Genomic DNA, 20,365 nt, shown 5'->3' with positions numbered 1-20,365 from the left:
GGGCAGGGATACAAGGTAAAGCCACACGATATGAGGGATATGGCAAAGACTCTAGCAGCCAGGCGAGTGTTGCATAATTTTACAAATGACTGCAAGTGAAATTATTGGCCTTTCACTCACATTTGTCAACTGCTGACACTGACCACTTTGGCATTATTAATAATCTTAACTACCTGGGAGCATCATTTGGAGATGTCTCGAGGTAGTCATTTTCCCCGCTTGTCCTGTTCTGGTCTTCAGACTACTGATCTCATTCTGTTCTTGTATTTAGTTGTACAGGTGTTGCTTACAAAACAACTAACAAACAAAATCTCCGAATATGATTTAAGTGTTTTTCTTAAAAGTTTTAGATTCCATTAACAGTAAAATAATCTTGTAGGATTAGTGTTATTTCATTGTAGCTTGTGGATATACATGACTGGAAGATAAAATAAAAACAGGAAAAAAAACATAGAAGGTCAGGCAGCATCTGTGGAGAGAGAAACAGAGCTAATGTTTCTGGTCAATGACTTTTAATCAGAATGGAAAACTGAAAAAATAAACTTGCTTTATGTTGCAGAGAAGGAGTGGAGAGAGCAAGGGAACATCTGCGATAAGGTGGAGACCGAAAGAATCTGGATGACCCTATGAGACGGTGAGTGGCTCCTTTCATTAGCAGCATAGCTTTGCCCTCCATTTTCATGTGTATTTTAGTTAAGACTATATACCGCAAATCTCAATTCTAAGTGAAACTCAACAGACGCAAGGGTATGAATTTAACATATAATACCAATTGTAGAAATCCTGCTAACTTTGAGGAAGGTGACTTAATACAAGATCACTCGAGCAAAAGATATCTTTATTAGTCACATGTACATTGAAACACAAAGTGAAATGCATCTTTTGTGTCCAATTAAGGATGACGACTAGTTAAAAAAATAGAAAAAAATAATGCATTCACACTCAGCACAATGAGGGAATTGTTATTTATTATAACTGCTATCACTGTAAGGTGTTTCATGAAATGGAGATTTGCACTTGTATGTGGAGCCTGAACTAGAAATCAGCTCCAAATAATGATGAGGGTGCTATCCACAAACTCGGGAGATGGAAATAATTGTAAATACCATCTATCATGAAAGCAACACTGATTTCTTCAAACGGCGGGCTTGATTCACAGTGCATGTTCTGAGGGTTAGTTATTTAGAACATAGAAAAGTACAGGTCCTTTGGCCCACGATGTTGCACTGAACTAATTAAACTAGTAATTCAATGCCAAACTAAACTAATCCCTTCTGCCTACACAATGTCCATATCCCTCCATTCTCTGCACATTCATGTGCCTATCTAAGAGCCTCTTAAACGCCTCTATCGTATCTGCTTCCACTACCAGCCCAGGCACCAACCCCTCTCTGTGTATTAAAAAAACTTGCCCCGTACATCTCCTTTGAACTTATCCCTTCTCACCTTAAATGCATGCCCTCTAGTATTACACATTTCAACACCGGGAAAAAGATACCAGCTGTCTACTCTATCTACGCCTCTCATAATCTTATAAACTTCTATCAGGCCTCCCCCCAGCCTTCACCGCTCTAGAGAAAACAACACAAGTTCTTCCAACCTCTCCTTATAGCACATGCCCTCTAATCCAGGCAGCATCCTGGTAAACCTCTTGCAACCTCTTCAAAGCCTCCACATCCTTCCTATAATGGGGTGATCAGAACTGAATGCAATACTCCAGATGTGGCCTGGCTTGTGTTTTATAAAGCTGCAACATAACTTCCCGACTCTCAAACTTAATGCCTCGACTAATGAAGGCAAGCATGCCATACGTCTTCTTTACCACTTGTGTTGTTTTATTTGTGTCACATTTGGAAAGCTATTAGTGATTTTTTTTTTCACTTCTGACTTTATCCAAAACAAAATTTTAATTTCAGCAAAGTGAGGAAAGATCAGCACATCAGCCATACACAACCAATAAATGAAGAAGTTTAGTGGTTTATTGCAGAGTGTAAAAAGGTAACATGTCCAAAAAAAACCTCATTCTTTCTCATTTTCTAAATGCTTTTATCACTAGCATTAATCTTGTACAGTGTAATCACAGAATATTTGAAAATAAATTTAATTGTAGGTTTAACCTCTAAATATGCTTAACCTTCTGTCTGGAGATGAAATTAAATGTTGGGAATCCAATACAAGTTCTAGAGCAACTGACTCAGTAATAAAACTTGCAATCTTAGATGTGAAGTGAATGAGAGTGGTAAGTTTTAGCTCATGGGGGACAGATTTGCTCTTGGAAGTGATAGCTGTGAACACAGGAGGTGTGGAGAAACTAACTTGTCAGAATTTGCTGATGTCTTGTCTTCATAGTAAACTAATTAAAATCACTCAGGTTTCAAGCAAATGTTCTCAATACATTTATTTTTCTCCTGTAGAACTTTAAACCATTAATTCTGCATGTGAACTTAAATAGTATTAAAGCTTTGGATTGTAGAGTTACTCTGAACAATGCCAGTTAATTCTGCAACCACTAGCTTTTAAGATCACACCAGATAAAATTACCACGTTGTAGTTTTACTTTGTATTTCTGAGCTAAATATATGAAAATGAATTCAAGCTGCACTAAATTACTTACACTAGCCTAGGGACATGGCTCACTGTGTGGATTTTTGTGCCAAATTTGCTCCAGAGATTTGTGAATTCATGCTCCTTGGGGATTGGATTTTAACAGACTGAGATATGATTCTTTTCTCCATCAGGAGTGATTATAATTAGCACTAGGTACAATTCAAACTCAGATCTACCAATGAAAGTGTCCTGCTCTGGGTTATACATGGTCATTGAGTTTACAATGCCACCACACAATATACTGTATATCTTCAAAATAAATTCATACTTCCTCATTTCTTGAGCACTTGACCTGATCATGACAAGCTATAGTTAATGTTTGGTGTGAGAGAATCTGATTGAAGCAATAAACCTGAATCTCAGATTTAAATTATATTTATTAAGTGTTGCAGTAAAATTTACAGATGACATGATTTTATCAATTTACATGACTGTACACAAGTGCATCATTGAGTCCTGTGCGAACAGTAAACCAAATTGAACACAATTTTTAATGATTTACTGCTTATTAACAAACATGTATATTATTTAATATGTTAGCACTGTTTAATATGGTATTCACAGTAAACCCTGCAGAGCAGTGCTGACTCTGAGAAGCCATGTAACCTCAAAGGTTAACGTTCGTTTCAGCACCAGACAGTAGATGAATTTGTAAATTTCTAATGACTTCCCAATTTTTGTTCATCACCAGGTGATTCTTCGAAACCAGAGTTCAAGTTACTGATGTAGGTGTTCGAGAAGGATTGTGACTGCTTGTGCTAAGTTGTCTACGTACCCATCTGCCTTCACTGTTGGGTGCTGTTCATCACATGGTCTGCAAATAAAATCACAGTGAAAGAAATCACTATCTGGACACAGTAAGATGATTCATTAAATATAATCCATCAAGCTTGAAGAGTTTATCATATATTCAGCATCCAAAATGGCTGTAATTGTTGAAGGTAGATCACAGTTAAGACATAATTTCAGTCAGTTACTTCTTCAAATACTATTTCTTCATTTTTGCTTGTGAGGAAATGAACTCGTACTTATGCAACGCTTTACTCCCTGGGCTTTACAACTAATAGACTCATAGAGCAATATAGGCCCTTCGGTCTAACAAGTCCATGCTGATCATGGTGCCCAACCAGTTAGTCCCAATTTCCTGCGTTGGGCTGATATCCCTCCAAGCCCTGCCCCTCCATGTACCTATCCAAGTGCTTCCTAAATGATACCATTGTACCTGCCTCAACCACTTCCTCAAGCAGCTCACCACCCTCTGTGTGCAAAAGTTGCCCCTAACATTCCTTTTAAATCTTTCCCCTCTCACCCATGACCCCTAGTTTTGGACTCCTCTACCCTGGGGGAAAGACTGTTACCATCCACCTTATCTATGCCTCTCATAATTTTAAGCACTTCTATAAATGAACTTCTTTCTCCAAAGAAAGTTCTCCGAGTATTGTGTACAGTTTTGGTGGCCACACGACAGGAAGGATGTGGTAGCACTAGAGAGAGTGCAGAAGAGACTCTCCAGGATGTTGCCTGGAATGGAGGGCTGTAGTTATAGGGATTGGATAGCTGGGTTTATTATCACTGGAACTTAGGAGGCTGAGAGGTGACCTTATAAAGGTTTATCAAATTATCAGGGGCATAGATAGGATAGATAGTCAGAATCTTTCTCCCAGGGCAGCGGAATTTGGAACTAGAGGGCATGGTTTAAGGTGAGAGGGGAAAAATTAAAGGAGATCTGAGGTGTAGGTTTTTCACACACAGGATGGTGAGTATCTGGAACGAGCTGCCAGAGGTGCTGGTAGAGGCAGTTAAGATTACAATGTTTTAACTAAGTACTTGGACAGGTACTTAGTTAGGAAAGGCATAGAGGGATATGGGCCTAATGCAGACAAATGGGATTAGCAAAGCAAGCTTGGGACGAGGTGGGCCAAAATGGCCTCTTTCTCTGCTGTACGATTCTATGATAGTGGAGCGGCTGCCTCGCGACTCCAACCAGCTGGGTTCAACCCTGACCTCTGATGCTGTCTGTGTGGAGTTTGCAGTTCTCCCTGTGACCATGTGGGTTTCCTCCCACATCCTAAAGATGTGCAAGTTAACTGACCACTGTAAAAAGCCCCTACTGTGTAGGTGAATGGTAGAATCTGGGGAAAGTTGATGGGAATTTGGGCAGGATAAAATGAGACTAGTGTAGGATTCATGTAAATGGGTGGTTGATAGTTGGCCCGGAAAGGGCTTGTTTCAGTTTGGTATGACAATGGGTTGAGCACCGGCAAATGGAATTTAATCCTTTCAAGTGTGAATTTAATCATTTCAAGCGTGGTGAAGGCATATTGTATGCTTACCTTAGTAAGTCAGGGCACAGAATATAAAAAGTTGGGACGTTAAGATGCAATTTACAAAACACTGGTTAGGCTGCACTTGGACTATGGTGTGCATTTGCCGCACAATATAAAATGGAAGTGGTTGCTTTGGAGTGCAGAGGAGATTTTGCTGGATTGGAGGATCGTAGTTATAGGGAGAGGCTAGATAGGGCTAGGCTTGCTTTTCCTAGAGTGAAGGAGTTCGAGGCGGTAACTTGATAGAAGTATATAAGATTACGAGAGGCAGAGATAGAGGAGACAGTCAATTTTTTTCCCCATGGTATGGATATCGAAAACAAGAGGGCAGAGGTTTAGGGTGAGAGGAAGGAGTTTTAAAGGAGATCGGAGGGACAAGCTTTTTCGATTACACAGAGGGTTGATATGTGATGCCAGAGGAGGTGCTGGAATCAAATACCTTTATGACATTTAAGAAGCACTGGAGCGGCACTTATAACTCATAGAAGGATATGGTCCTAATGCTGGCAAATGGGATTCATGCAGATGGGCAAAAGGTTGGTGTGCAAGTGGTGGGCAAAAGGACCCTTTGCTGTGTTGTAGAACCCTATGCAAGTTTTTATCAAATTAGTACATTCTCAACATTAGCATAAGTCAGGACAACTTGTCTGCATGTCTGTTAGCCTGAGCTGGCTGTTGCAGTGAGGAATCTAAAGGTGAATGAGAGTGCAGGCAAAATCAAAGAACATGAACAAACTGAACTTTCAAGCTGAACGTCATGACAGGTGTTTTGTTGGTGAAAACAACTGTTGCTTATAAAAGGCAAGACTTTTTCAAAACAATGTCAGAAATTTCAACAAAGGGATAACTGGTTTGTGGCCAGCAAGTGTTCACAGCAACATGTCCATTTGATCCCCGTTCCTGTCACTGTGAAGCCGTTCTCACTGACGTATTTTTCAACCACGAATATGAAACAAGAACTGGGATAGAACTGTTGTCAGCCAGATTAATTTTACCCCATTACTTGTGTTATGGCAGCAGTCTCCTTGCTCAATATTAAAGGAACTATACATCTGGACTTTTGCACATATGCTGCACTTTTTTCTAAAAAAAATTTTTTTTTATTTTCTATAGATGATTAATTGGACTGAATGGCTGAAAGCAAGAGAATTCCAGAATGCATTACCCATCAGCAATACGTGTGAAGATCTGAGCCAATTTTGCACACACCAAGATGTCTATTTCTTGAAAGAGTGAAAGTAGAACAAAGAATGTGAATCAGTTATCGGTACAACTGATGTCCATGCTGAAGATCTAGGCAGATCTATATTTGTGGCACTTGGGTGCAGGGAACTGTATCAGATGTTTCACCACCTATCATTTGAAAACCAAAGACATGCAAAACATAATCCCAACCATTCACCGTAAAATAATAGAAAATCTAGCCCTAAGGAGCAGAACTGTTAGTAAGGACAAGTGTTAATAAAAATCGTTTGTTTTATGGAATTAAGCCTTTGATATAGAACTCAAACCAAATATACCATTTTCTGTATATCAGAATCTCCTGTGGGTGGTACAGTAAATGCTGACTACTTTGAACAGACTGCTGACTTATTTCCTCCTCTCTAGTGCACTGGAACTGTGCAGTAACAGTGAGTGGTGAAGAGCTGCTTTCAACAACAAAAAAAAATTGCAGAAGGTGACGGTTTCAAGAAAACCAGCCAGATGGTAAAAGAAACCACAAAATGATATTATCTAAGAGCATAAACTCCCTTTATGCACTGTTAAACAGTTAAATCTTAGATTATCATCTTCCAAGCAGCACCATCTCACACAACTAAATATCAGATGAGCAAGTCCGGTATGAATTATCCATCATTCACACGTAGGAAGAATTGAGCTGATTTTACACGTCCCAAGAATAAACATCACATTACTTTCATACTAAACACGGATGTATCCAATTCTCCAATTTTGCATCACCTTTTACAAAAAAAGCTTCTTAACTAACAGGGCGGAGCTGTGATCAAATGCCTGACAATGTCAGCATTTCACAAGGACTTTGGACTTTGTTGCAAAAGTGTCCAAGAGATTAATTGTTAATCACGAGAGACTCCAGGGCAATCTTGTAATGTTGGCAACCTTTAGCATAACTCAATGTTATTGGTGGGAGTGGGGTGGGGGCTGGTGTTAAAAGAGGATCAGAGATCATAGACCTTGTGCACGTTAATTGCATAGGTTGTATGTCACACCTCACCAGGATCACCTGTCTCTCACATTCATCGTTTACATCGGTGTCCTGGTGAAGCTCCAGACCCACTGTCAAGTTTGGGCTTCCTGGAATCTAATTGTCTTCAAGAAAGACAGAACTGGTTTCAAAGAGTATTACTGAAACAAAAATCATACCACTTGGGCAGAACAAAAAAGTTACTCCTGGGCAAACCACTTGCACTCTGTAGTGATCCTTTATATGCAATAACTAACAACTGTTATTAGCACATTTCTCCTTTCTCTCATCCTGCACCTAGCCATTGGAATTATGATATTGCATTTCATCTATCTGTAATGTACCTACAGCAGCTGCAGTCCTACTAATATACACAAACCATTTCATTTAATTCAACTGAACCTTTTATTTTCTGCTCACCAAAAATTAATTCTCAGTGCAACTGAGGTGGATTGAAAGTAATAAGCCTTTATCACAAAGGATATTTAGAACTGACACCAATTTATATAACTTAATGTTATGGATTTACTGCATATTTAGCACCTCAATATTGCAATGTCACACCATTCAAAATAAGGGGATACAATAGCAGATATTCTGAGAATAAATAGAGATTGAAGCAAAAAAGGATATTTGTGTTCTTGAAACATAAAATAAAAATAGAATAATAATAAGAAATACATAAAAGGAAGCAGAAAAATAGGTAAACAAAAAGGGAGTGGTAAAGATGACTGGCATTAAGGGATTTTATAAATGAATATAAAGCACAAGGACAAAGAAAGATAGACCATAATGGCAAAAAGTGCCCTCTTGTATTTGTGGATGAGGAAATGACAGAAACATTCAATCAGCACTTACAGAGGAATCTGAATGTAAAGTTTTACCTTGTTAGGATATCTAAAGTGAATGCAGAAAAGCCAGTAGTAGAGGTAAACATTTAAAGGGATACTGTATAAAATTAAGTGGAAACTAGAAAAGGCATTAGGTTTAGCTAGTATATATCACAGAACACTAAAAGAGGCATAGAGGAGACAAGAATCTAAAAATCCTAGGTTAATGGAAAATATAATCAATTACAGCAGAGTGAAGTCTTGAGAAAATGAGATCACCACAAACATCCTTTTAGAGCACAGAATGAAGGGATCCAACAAAGGTTTTGAGATATCAAAGGCAGGTCCTTCAGTACTCCAGAACAGAATTGTAGAGACAGGTTACTGAGAACATGTGTTGGACTACCCTTGAACTTTCAAAGTTATAAAGTTATGGATAATTAAAGAATTTTCCCATCAGCATCCTCAGCTATATATGGGTCAATTGCACGATATCTTCAAGGTTCATAAATAACTCATTCAGTTCCAGTAACAAAACAGCAGTGTGACATTTTCATTTTCACAGAAGTATGCAAACATGTTTTTTGCTACCCTGAACTACTCAACACTACACGAGGAAACCTCAGAGAGTCGGCTGAGCGCCTACCAAACACTCAGTCTAGAGCTGTGACCAGAACAGAGGGCAAGCTTACCTCCACATCTGGAAGTCCTAATTTGCTCTGTATGTGTGGTCGTTAACCTCTATAACTAGACAGGATTGCCTGCATATGCCTCTCCATGGCAAATGGCCAACCCTATAAAGAAACAGGCAACAAAAATGGCACCAAACCTCATCTTGCAAGCTTTTATAGAATTTTATTAGGTACCTCCTGGTTTCCAGCAGGCGAGGCCCCATGGCTGAAGAGACATAGTAGGGATCTGGGGGAGAACTTTAAAGAGAGAAGAAAGGTGACAGTATATGGCTTCATTCACCTGACAGCCTCCACCTTCCCTTCAGCTAAAAAGTTTGATTGAAAAGGGAGGATGGAGGAGGCAAGAAATACACAGGCCTTTCTTGATGAAAGGGAAGAGGCCAGGCTTTGATCACAGGGGCCAGGTCCTGCAACTGAGAAAGAAGACTTTCATTTCTTCATCTCAAAAAATGTGAATTCTGGTCTCAGAGCTGCAAAGATAACATTCCAACTCTCAATGGTAATCACCAGCATTTGCTTAAACTGAAGAAAAATGCATCCCAGTGGAATTACAAGGCTACTCTCTGGGATTAGAATGATAATAGTCTGTGTGGAGATAAGTGTGGTGGTGAGCACACATTCCTTTATCTTTGTGACCAAGAAGATTCATTTTGGTTGGATTCATTCTGATGTGGATTTGTGTCCAACCTGCAGGCAGCCAAATCTGCTACCGACTGCCCAGGGAGATGTAACATCTATTGGCTCCTAAATCATAACTGCGATACAACAAAAAGCAATATTTTTCAACACAAAGAGCTTGTTTGTATTAAGAAATGTCAGATACATGAGGAATAGGAGGGCGCTGCATAAGGAACTGAGATCATAGCCATATTCACAGCAGTGTGCAGCTTCCGTCACTTTTACTCCAAAGCCAAAATAAGCTTTCCAATGGCTTTTATTCACAGAAAGATGTCAAATGCATTTCAATTTGCTGCACCCTTTGAAAGTATAATTGTTCAATCAACCTTTAATTGGATTTACTTTATGTCCTAGTTCTTTGAGAAGAATAAATTTCAACATACGATGATGGTGTTTTCCATCCTGACTAACAAATTCCATGCTGTATATTTAAGAGAATGGCACAATGCCCAGCTTTGTCCGCAGAGTGTAAGGTATTTGTGCCTGTACTCAATCATGGAGTGACATAACTGTTTACAGACCGATCAGTCACATCATGATGGTGAGTTTCACAAAAGTAAAAAATTGCAGTGAGAACCAAGTTATCAGATGGATAGAAGATGACAAGATTTTCAAAACTAAAACAGGAGCTTTTCATCTAAACTTGGCTATTACGCCAATTCAAACAGATGGTGGAAAACTGGACAACTTAAAAAAAAAATGGAAATGAAAACAGGAAATGTGGCAATATACTCACACTTGACAACATTTCCCCTCTTGAGCTAAAAAGAAAAACCAAAATTAACAAGTGCTTTAGGTTAGGTGAGCAGTTTGTAAACCAGTTGAAACATTTGGGTAGCTTTGAGGTTTGGTGAAGTCACATCAGTGGGTTCTGAAAGGAGCCGCCAGCATTCAGTACACCAGGGACTAGCATGGATTTGCTGTAAATCTGGTATAAACTGAGTGACAGATGTTAGCGCATCTGTCTCTTAATCTGTCATTGGACTCTGCATGGAGTCACGTGGCAAAACCTGTACCTGCTTCAATCCCTTTGCATTATGCTGTGGAATCCACTACTGTGATCCCACACCAATCAGACCTGGAGAGCATGAGGAGAAAGGTAAAATATTTATCTTTTTACTTATTTTACGTAATGTTTTCAGCTAGTCCTTACTGTTTCAGTGTGTCTTTAATTTATTTTTTATTTAAAATATTTTAATATTTTAATGAATTTAATTATTTCCAACAATCTTAGAAGTTTTTAAATGTCTCTGTATATCAGAGATGCGCAAACTATTTAGAACTCTCCTAGCTTTAACAAGAGACATGGCAATGCCCATATCCATGCCTCCTGTCAAAGAGGAAGCAGATCCTCAGGGTTTGCTGGCTAAGACTGAGCCACCACTCAGGCCTTGCTATATTGTGCTGCCTGGGTAGACAATCAGCTCATTCAGTCTTCTGCACTGGTAAGGGCAGGTGGACAAGGACTTCAGGCATTGAGCCAAATTCACTATGACTCACTTCTGTGATTTTAGGCAGTGCATCTGCTAAACAATGTTTACAATTACCCCCATGCAGGAGAGTCACAAATAAGAAGACAGAGCTACAACATAAGGGGCTGGTCAATTAAAAATGAGGGGCAGAGAAATTTCTCTCAGAGGGTAGTGAATCTCTGGAATTCCCTCCCCTAAGGGTGGCGGAGAACAGATCATTAGATATGTTTAAGGCAGAGAAAGGTAAATATTTGATAGATCAAGGAATTAATGGTTATGGGAAACTGGCACAGAAGAGAAGTTGAGGCTATAGATCATACTGAATGACAGGACAACCTTGATGGGCTGAAGGGTCTACTTTTTTCTTGTGTCCTTATGAGTTAATGAATTCTTAATGAAACAATGAGAAAATAAGGTTCCATAGCACAGAATGTTTAGGCACAACTGGCCCTGAATTGGTTCCAATAAGCCAACCAATGCATAGTGGTGTACAGTTGGAGCATAAGTCAAGTCAACAAGCATATTAGCAGGATATTACAGCTTGCAAGGCTATCTCTCCAGGTATTATGTAGGGTAGGAAGGCCATAACATCACTCAGCATACAACACTGTTCTAATGCTAGAACTGCTAAATCGATGCTCCAGCTAATATCCTCTTCAGAAGCGTGAAAGGGCCCACCAAGTCATTTAAAGGGCCCATGCATTGTTTGCAGGCTTGCACTTAACTGATTTCTCCTGGAATTCTACAAGTGATTGATGATTTCTAGAGTTCCTCTGAAATTGCTAAGAAAGTGGTGTGCCAGGTCTTTTGTTTCAGCACAGATGTTCCCAGACATGGTAGAACAGTAAGTGTTCCCTATGGAGTGCAGTATGACGGGGGGGAAATGAGCAGAGGGCACATAGAGGAGGATGAGACTCTAGATGAAGGAAAATGGGGTGGGGTGGGGGGGTGGGAAATCAGAAGACTCTTAGAAGGAGGCCATATCCACTCAGAGCTTTCAGGGAGCAAACGTCCTGGTTGAACCTCAGTGAGAAACAATGTGTGGTGCTCCTGCCCTTCAGTAAAGATTTCCTCACTGAAATACACCACTTGCTGCAGCCTCAAGTTCAAATACAATGTAGGAAAATCACTTTTCCATTGGACATCAAAGTTCCTTTGGCCATGCACGTTTATGTTTGGGGTTATGTCTCATTTTTCCCCATTCCACAGTCTCTTCTCATTTACAAGTGGCAGATGGTGTAACTATGCAACTCTTACCTGCACCCTTACCACAACCTTATCCTTCTGGTTTTCTCCTTTCAGATACTCAAGAACTCCAAATCCAATCTGGCCAGGAATCGGTGGAAAAGCAGGAGGAGAAAGAAGGTGAAGGCATGCCAGCAGTCCTGACCAACAGATCAAAAGGCTGAAGCTTGCAGTTTGACATCCATTGTTGCCAAATGGTGATCACCTATCCACTCTGTTCCAAAAGAGCCGAGTCTAGTTTATTGTCTCATCTCACAGAGCAGCAGTAGAGCAAGCACCTGGTTTTGCGAGGTCTGCAAGTTTCCCCATGGTGGAATGCATTCTGGACTGCATGTAGCTCTCTGCAAAACACAAAATATGCCTATTTTTGAGCTGTTGGCCAAGAGTGCTGTCATGTCTTCACCTTTATTCTCTTTGTTTTCTTGTACTGGTTCCTGGCCAGGTTGGGTTTGGAGTTCTTGGGTGTCTGAAAGGAGAAAGAAACAAGGTGAAGGTTGTGGTGAAGGGGATGGTGAGTGCTGGATGGTAGTACCATGGCAACTTGCAAGTCAGAAGAGAATGAGAAGTGGGACATAAGTAGGCGATTTAGACATGAGAATACCATCACCTTTAATGGTTTCCTCCTTATCATTGGCCACAGATTGTAGTAGCCATTACAATAATGATGAGTATCATCTTCACCAAGTGGGCAGCTGCACCAGCTCAATTGCATGCCAGGTCCCGTAAAGGAAGCAAGTGTGCCAATGGGTGTTGTGCAATATATTTGGATGATATATCTACATACAGGTTGAACAGCTGGCAGTGTGATAAAGCAAGAGGGATGTGAGGCATGCAGCAGTGCTGTCTGTGAGGCTGCCATGGACCATATGAAAGTCAGATACAAGTCCCAATTGATGGAAATTGTTGGTAGATGAATGAAGGAACTGTGATGCACAGGGTAGCATCTGACTATTCAACACATGAGATTTTGATAGGATGTTTTAAAGTAGCCTGGTCTAATTTGCTTTTGTATTTTAACTTCCAATTGAATGTGAAGGAAAAGGAAAAATTAAATATAGTTTCTCTGATCATTTGGAAACTCAAAAGACAGAAAATACACTAGTCAACTTTTAGACCATACCAGATGAGGGACCAGTTCCAATAGTGCCACAAAGCACAAAGGTTGGCCAGTGCCAGATTTCCAGCTGTGCATCAGCCAATACCTTGCCTCAAAACCAGAGGAGTAAAAAAGGCAAACTACCTCACCACATCATTTCCAGCGAAGGCTTGCTTCCTCTCCTTGCACCTGCTTCACCCTCCTTCACCAACCGCACCCTCTAACCCCACTACATCTTAAATGGAGTTAGGTAGACAGTTTGCCTGCATTACAGATATTGAAATTCAGAGAATTTGTACTTGAGATGCTTTGAAATGCTTGAGATACATAAAGAAGATCCCCTCATACAAACCTTTATTTCCATTTATATCCAAGGTGTACATCACTAAATTAATGTTCTGATTGTTAATGTTCTTTCATTAATCTAGCACAATCTCTGTACAGAATAAGTAATGAGTAATTGTGTGTGCTATCAGGTTCCAGGGATTTGGCAGACTCCTTTCTGTGTTAATGCATAAAAGCAGCATGATGCTTTATATATTTGTTTGGCAAGTCTGGACAATCTTTTCACTGGTCGGAGTCACAGCCTTTACAACTGGCATTAAGCCAATGGAAAATCTAACTTTTCTAAGTTTTAATGGTGGAAAGAAGCTTTTTTTTTCCTGTACGAGGCTAATGGTAAGTAGATTAGGCAGGAATAATGAGAGACACATTAGACAGATTTTTTTTAAGATTGCCAAAACTGTGTTTAGTGCACGTCTGTTCCGTAAGATTATTATATTAATATGGCTGCATCTGATTAACACCAGCAAATCACTGTAAATGTTTGTCTGACTGTTCAGCACACAAGCTAAAAACTAAACCAATTTGCCCAGGGATTTCCCTTGATCCACTATCAACCATAGGGCTAATGTGAAATAGCAAACCAACAAGCTGCTAAATATGATAATACAATCTAATTTCAAGGGGCAGGGACAACATTGATGAACTGAATAAGTTGCTTAAATTCTGGCTGCATGAACATTCCTGGTAAAGGTTCAAGTGGAAATTATATACTGAAAATACAAGATAACGGGAGGTCCGGCAAAATCACAAGTTTGGCAGCGTGGCCCCTTCTCTCGTCCTTCTCATCATGCGTTAACTGAAAATACTGGCAGGTTTTAGATCCACACCTCGTCGTCAGAAGGAGAAGGTGCAGTTGAAGAATGAGAATCTTTAACATTTAATCAGAACATCCATTTCATCTATTACTTAAATATCCAACAGATTATCACTGTTACTGCTTAAAGCCATAATTACTGACAGTCAACTCTTGTTTAAGTGTCAGGAAATGTCTGGCAGTATTGTGATACATATTTCCTATTTATTATTTTGTATCCTCACCATCAACATGCTGACTTTATATTGTGCTTTTAACATTGTATGATGGAGCTGCTTAAAAGATGTGAGCTGCTTTAGAACCATGTAGTAAAAGCTAATTAGAGGACAATGGGAGGGTTTTAGAGGAGGGAAAAGGAATTTCTAAGGTGAGGCTGATGTTGTTATATGGTTGACATGATTTCCAAAGCTGGGACAGAGAGGGCGGGGTTGCACAACTGGCTGAGTTCAGGAATGGATCGAATTTAGAGAGCAGTTGCAGAAGGTCAAAAATAGAGGGGAGCAAGACCAAAAGAAGGGTTTAATCCTAGGATGAGATTTTTAAAGTTGAGTAGAAGCCACCATGGGAAAGTTGGGCAAAAAGAACAAGAAAAAAAAGACTTTGGATAAACTACAATTTATGCAAAGTGAAAGTTGAGAACCTATCCAGGGAAACATTGGGACCGACATTATAAAGGTTTAGATGAGGGGCTCTGTAGCAGATAAGCAAATGTTTGTCACTGAGGGAAGTTGGGTTTGGAAACTCAGTTTTGAAATGCATAGGGGTCCAAGATTTGCACAGTGTTTGAAACAGCAGCTGAGGAGAAGGATGGGTTATAAATGGAAGCTGATGACACATTGTTTTCCCAATGTTGAATCAGAGAAAATTAAGACAGCAAGTCTCTTTGAGGCAACGGATAAGACTACAATGTATCTGCATTAGCCAAGTGTTTCATGCATAATCTCTCACATGTCTGCTTCAGCACTGTAATGTAATACATGTACTGTGCTAACTGTTTCAGGCACTTTGTTTGCTCATCCCAGGCCACATCATCAACCCACATCATCAACCCAATGGCTGTGACCCATTATAGCCATGCTTGCTTTACCAATTACATATTTAATTTTCAAATATATTATGACCACAAATGAAGTGCCAATCCCTGGTATGACAATGACACATGAAAGTTTCTGTATATTATACTGCTGCACAGTCTTCTAGTTCGACTTGATAGTCACAAAGTAGGAGAGAATCCAGATGCAAAGCATTATAAAAATAAACAGTATACAATACTTCCCAGTACTGGGACTGAAACATGTCATCATTTACAAAATATGGAAGTGTGCCCCAAACTGAAACCACTGGATATCCACATTGCAAAACAGCTGCTTTGAACCATTTCTGGAAAAGATTTAAACTATCGGAGCAACTCCTATAATTTTCTTGTTGATGAATCATTCCAAAAAAGAAGGTAGACAAGTACTTCTTGGAAAAGGAAGCAACTGTTGGATCTTGCTTAAAATGCGTAGAGATTCCTAACAACAGAACTGTGTCTTGCTCTAGGTCAGCTGCGGTGAGCTCAAAACCATGCTTAAATTGTGCCACAAAGTGTTAGATTCTTTCTAAAAAAAAGCAAAACAGCTGTGGCCAGCTGTAAAACGAAGTTTCTGGGATTAGAAAGTTGAAACGATAGTCCTGTATGTCATAAGAGATTCCGTTCAGCAAGCATGAACTAGTTTCCTAATGCCCAGTATTGCTGTAGCACATCAAACAGGAGTAGGGCCAAGTGTCACTTCCACCAGTTGCATGCTGAATTTGCCTCTTCACTATTTTTTCTTGGGCTCACTGGTAATGTTTATCTGATGATGTGAAACACCTTGAGGCATTCTTCTGCGCTAAAGATGCAAGTTGTCGGTGTTGACATATTGACAATTTTGCTGACAACTTTGAACACACAATGTGACTCTTTACTCTGTCAATAAGCCAAAGCCCAACTCTCCCACATCCAAACCCCAACCTAGCTCCTTGCTTCTCCCACCCACCACCACTGCTCAGTCACAAGAGTCACATATAATTACCATACCTGCAACTCTGGCTATTCTACACAATATGCCATTGTTTGGTTCCTAACAATTAAATCCTTTGGTGATTACTGTTCCAGTAGTTCAGAACAGAATCAGGATCAGTTTTATCAGATTAGGAGGAGGCAGTTTAGAGAGAGAGAGAGAGAGAGAGAGAGAGAGAGAGAGAGAGTGAGAGAGAGAGCGAGAGAGAGAGAGCGAGAGAGAGAGAGCGAGAGAGAGAGAGCGAGAGAGAGCGAGAGAGAGCGAGAGAGAGCGAGAGAGAGCGAGAGAGAGATGAAAAATTATAAACAGACAGTAACTGACAAGAGAGGAATTGACCTCAAACAGTTATGGAAGACAGCTGCAACTGGGCTTATGCAGACGTTTCAGTTATGACCATTTAATACATGAAGAGGCACATCTGAAACATCAGCTGTTATTCCTTTTTGTTGCTGATTAACCCACTGTGAGTTTCTACTTTTTTTTATTACCAAAGGAAAAAGGTAGAAGAATTAGTGCCTTTGCAGCACACTTACTGGCAGGCAAAAATTAGGCGTTTTTGCTGAAGATTTTATTTGGTATTGTGTTAGTGAATTCTGTCTGGTACATAATTGAAGAACTCGGCGGGTCAAGCAGTATCTGTGGAGGCAAAGGGATGTTCAAAACCCTGCAAAAGGATTGAGAGTGTAGAGGGAAGATAGCCAGTGCCATGAGGGGGGTGGTGAGACAGAGGCTGATAGATGATAGGTGGAACCAGATTAGTAGGGGGGGGAGGTATTGGGGAGTGTTGAGGCGATGACTAGTAGGTGATAGGTGGAAACAGACAATGTGGGGGGAAAGATTAGATGGATGGAACAGGGTGGGGTGGGGAGGGGAAGGAGATGGTGGAGACAGAGGTTGGTAGGTGATGGGTGGAACCAGATAAGGGAGGAATGATGGGCAGATGAAACCAGGTAGAGGAGGGGGTTGGGGGAGTATTGAGGCAGAGGCTAGTAGGCGATAGATAGAAACAGATAGGGGTGGGGGGGAGATAAGGCAGATGGAACTGGGTGGGGAGGGGAGGGTGGAGTCATAATCTGTTAGGTGATAGGTGGAACCAGACAAGGTGAGGGATGATGGACAGATAGAACCAGGTGGGGGAGGGGCATTCTTGGTAATGAAGGTGGCAGGAGGAATGCAAAAGGTGAACAAAGGGAGAGAGAACCTGGGTGGGCTGATGGGAGTGAGAAAGCAGCACAGAAGGTGTGGGTTACCTGAAAGTGGAAAATTCAATGTTCATACCATTGGGTTGAGGCTAACCAAGTGGAGTATGAAGTGTTGTTCTTCTAGTTTGCATTTGGCCTGGCTGTGGCAGTGGAGAAGGCCAAGGACAGACAGGTCAGTGTGGGAATGGGAAGGGGAGTTGAAATGACATTCAATTGGAAGCTCAGGAAGGCCGTAGTGGATAGAGCACAGGTGCTCTGCAAAACAGTGCTCTGCCTCCACAGAAACTGTTTAACCTGCTGAGTTCTTACAGCAATTTATTTTTTGCTCCAGATTCCAGTATCTGCAGTCTCTTCTGCCTCCCTGTCTTGTACATGAGAGGTTAAAGGCCAAATTGGCACACAGGAAGAAACGGCGGCACACTTGGGTATGGAAATTGTCAGTTTGTATGAACAAAAGGGCAAGAGGATTTACTCAGTTCAAACACATATGTTCTTTGTGATTTCTTGAATATGTGCTACGATATCAATGCTTTGAATTTATTATTTAAATTCCTGAGCTTCATGTAGTAGGCTTTTTGTGAAGCCCTGAAACATTACTGAGTCTACCTTGGGCTTTCATACAGACTGGAATTTGGGCAATCTCTATAGTAATTCTGTTTGCTTATAGTTAAGACTCAAAGTGCTGAAAGTGAAGAATAAGAAAAATGGAAACCTCTGCACTAGAAAATAATTTATGGCATAGTTTTGGTGTAGGAGTGTGAAATGATTATTTTCTACTTTATGAATAGAAAGGTAAGCTTATTAACTACCACAGAAATATTGTATTTCTGTTATTCAATTGCTCTGTTACAGATTAATTAACATATTAGGTGGGTACAGCCCACCAAATGCAGCATTGCTATTCAAAACCATCTCAAAGTAAACAGATCCCTGAAGGCTAAAGGGTAGAATCAGTAGCTGAGAAAATGTAAAAAAAAAGGTTTATTATTCATTTTCCAGACATACTATGGTTTTAATCCAGATATCTGGACAAATGAAAACATTTTAAAGGGAACTAGATTCACTCATTGACAGATTCCGAAAAAAGGTCAAAACTGCTTAGCAAAGATGTAACAAATATCACTACTATGAAATTATAAAGAAAAGTTATAGTTTCTCTGTTTTATTGAAATGTTTATTCTTATAAGTATTAGAAGCTCAAATAAGCAGACAGCATAAATGTACACGGAGCCAGAGTTTAAGAAAGATCAGAGTAAATGAGACGGCATTTCAGTGATGGCATCTCTGTATATACAAAAGGAGATAAGTCTGTTGGTCCATTTGTAGGAAGCTGAAACAAGTTAATTAGGCTCAGCATGTCAGAACTTGAATTCAACCTAGGATGAATTTACAGCATTGCTACATGAAGTGCAGATGCCGTAAATACATCCCAGGCTGGTGTTGATACATCAACTAACAGATGACGTGTATGCTGAACACATATTCCTTATTCTATTTATTAGTTTCACAGGTCCATTCCAGAAATTTTACTTCAACTTTAACTTTAACCTCATGACTAATTTCAATCTTGAGCAACACCTTTAAATACTGAACTAGTAAAGCCGGCATAGCCAAATTTAATTCATTGCAAACTCATTACACCCTTGGTGTGTGTATTTTTTTCCAAAATGTAATGTATACAAACTATAGTGTGGAGCGATTCATGAAAATGTTTATCGGCAATAAACAAACCTGTTGCCTGCAGACATAAACTGTATTTCCAGAATTCTGCCCCAAAGCTGCAACTTAGATTTACTTTGAGAACTTAAGGCTTCTTTCAGCAAAGAGGAACTGCAAATAGTTTGCACTGTGTGCAGCAAGGGATAGATTAAATATTCTATCAACCCTGCACTTTTGAGAGAAACGAAGAACTCATGATGACTCCCAATAAAAAAAGAGATGAAGACTGATGAAATTATTTTGGGGAAAATGAGCCATCTCACAAGGGATTAGTTTGATAATGCCAAGCCTTGCTGAAGTAAACAAAGTACACTCCAATAAGGAACACTTAAAGAAAACTATACTGCTTGTTTTTCCAGGGCCACACTTTCTGCTGCTACAATTTTTTTTTACTATGTAGAAAGATTTTACTAGCTGTTACACTGAATGCTTTAAAAAGGGCTTTCTTCTAAATTTATTTGGCTGGATATTGGGTGTAGAATAACAATGTGGCTTCTATGGCACACAATTATAACAGGGTAAATTGGACAGAAAATATTTTATCTGCATACGTGCTTTTAAACATGAAATCTGTTACGTCACTGTCAGAGTACCCCACTCCTCCAGTGGCTGCACAATAACACTCTTCCTTGAGAAACTCAGGGCCCATGCATGACCCATTTAGCAGGTCTTTCTGCAATTAAACCATCCGAATGCTGTCTCAAACTTTTTTGTTAAACCAATTTCACATGGGGAGCGCTAGCAACACTGGCATTCAAAGCAATGATTGTATGAGGTGATTTTGACAGGAAATGTTATACTCTTGTTTAAAGAAAGGGGAAAGATATAAATCAGCCCGATATCAATAGGTAGGAAATTTATAGAGAACATTACAAAATTAGTTATTATTTACATGAAGGTGAACAGATAAATGGCAACAACAAATTTTTTAAAGTATCTGATTACCTTGATTGAGTTCTCTGATGATACAATGTAGAAGTTTGAAGGTAGTGCACATGATCTGCATACAAACTTACAAAAGGTGATTGATAAAGTACCACACAACAGTCATGCTTGCAAAATTAATTGGTCCAGGTGAATTTGAGGG

At 39.8% G+C, this 20,365-nt stretch overlaps 1 protein-coding gene across 1 annotated transcript in view; it reads right to left on the bottom strand.

The window, feature by feature from the left end:
• Positions 1-2,966: 2,966 nt before the first annotated feature.
• Positions 2,967-20,365, bottom strand: part of lhpp (phospholysine phosphohistidine inorganic pyrophosphate phosphatase) — an 89,131-nt gene continuing 71,732 nt past the window's right edge. Inside the window, exon 7 of the mRNA XM_052027477.1 lies at positions 2,967-3,421. Coding sequence (XP_051883437.1) covers positions 3,325-3,421 — 97 coding nt within the window. The 3' untranslated portion in view covers positions 2,967-3,324. The remainder of the gene's footprint in view (positions 3,422-20,365) is intronic.

The sequence above is a fragment of the Pristis pectinata genome, chromosome 12 (genome assembly GCF_009764475.1).
Source record: "Pristis pectinata isolate sPriPec2 chromosome 12, sPriPec2.1.pri, whole genome shotgun sequence".
NCBI lineage: Eukaryota > Metazoa > Chordata > Chondrichthyes > Rhinopristiformes > Pristidae > Pristis > Pristis pectinata.
Note: the sequence above shows the minus strand (reverse complement) of the source record. Positions and strands in the feature narration are given on the sequence as shown.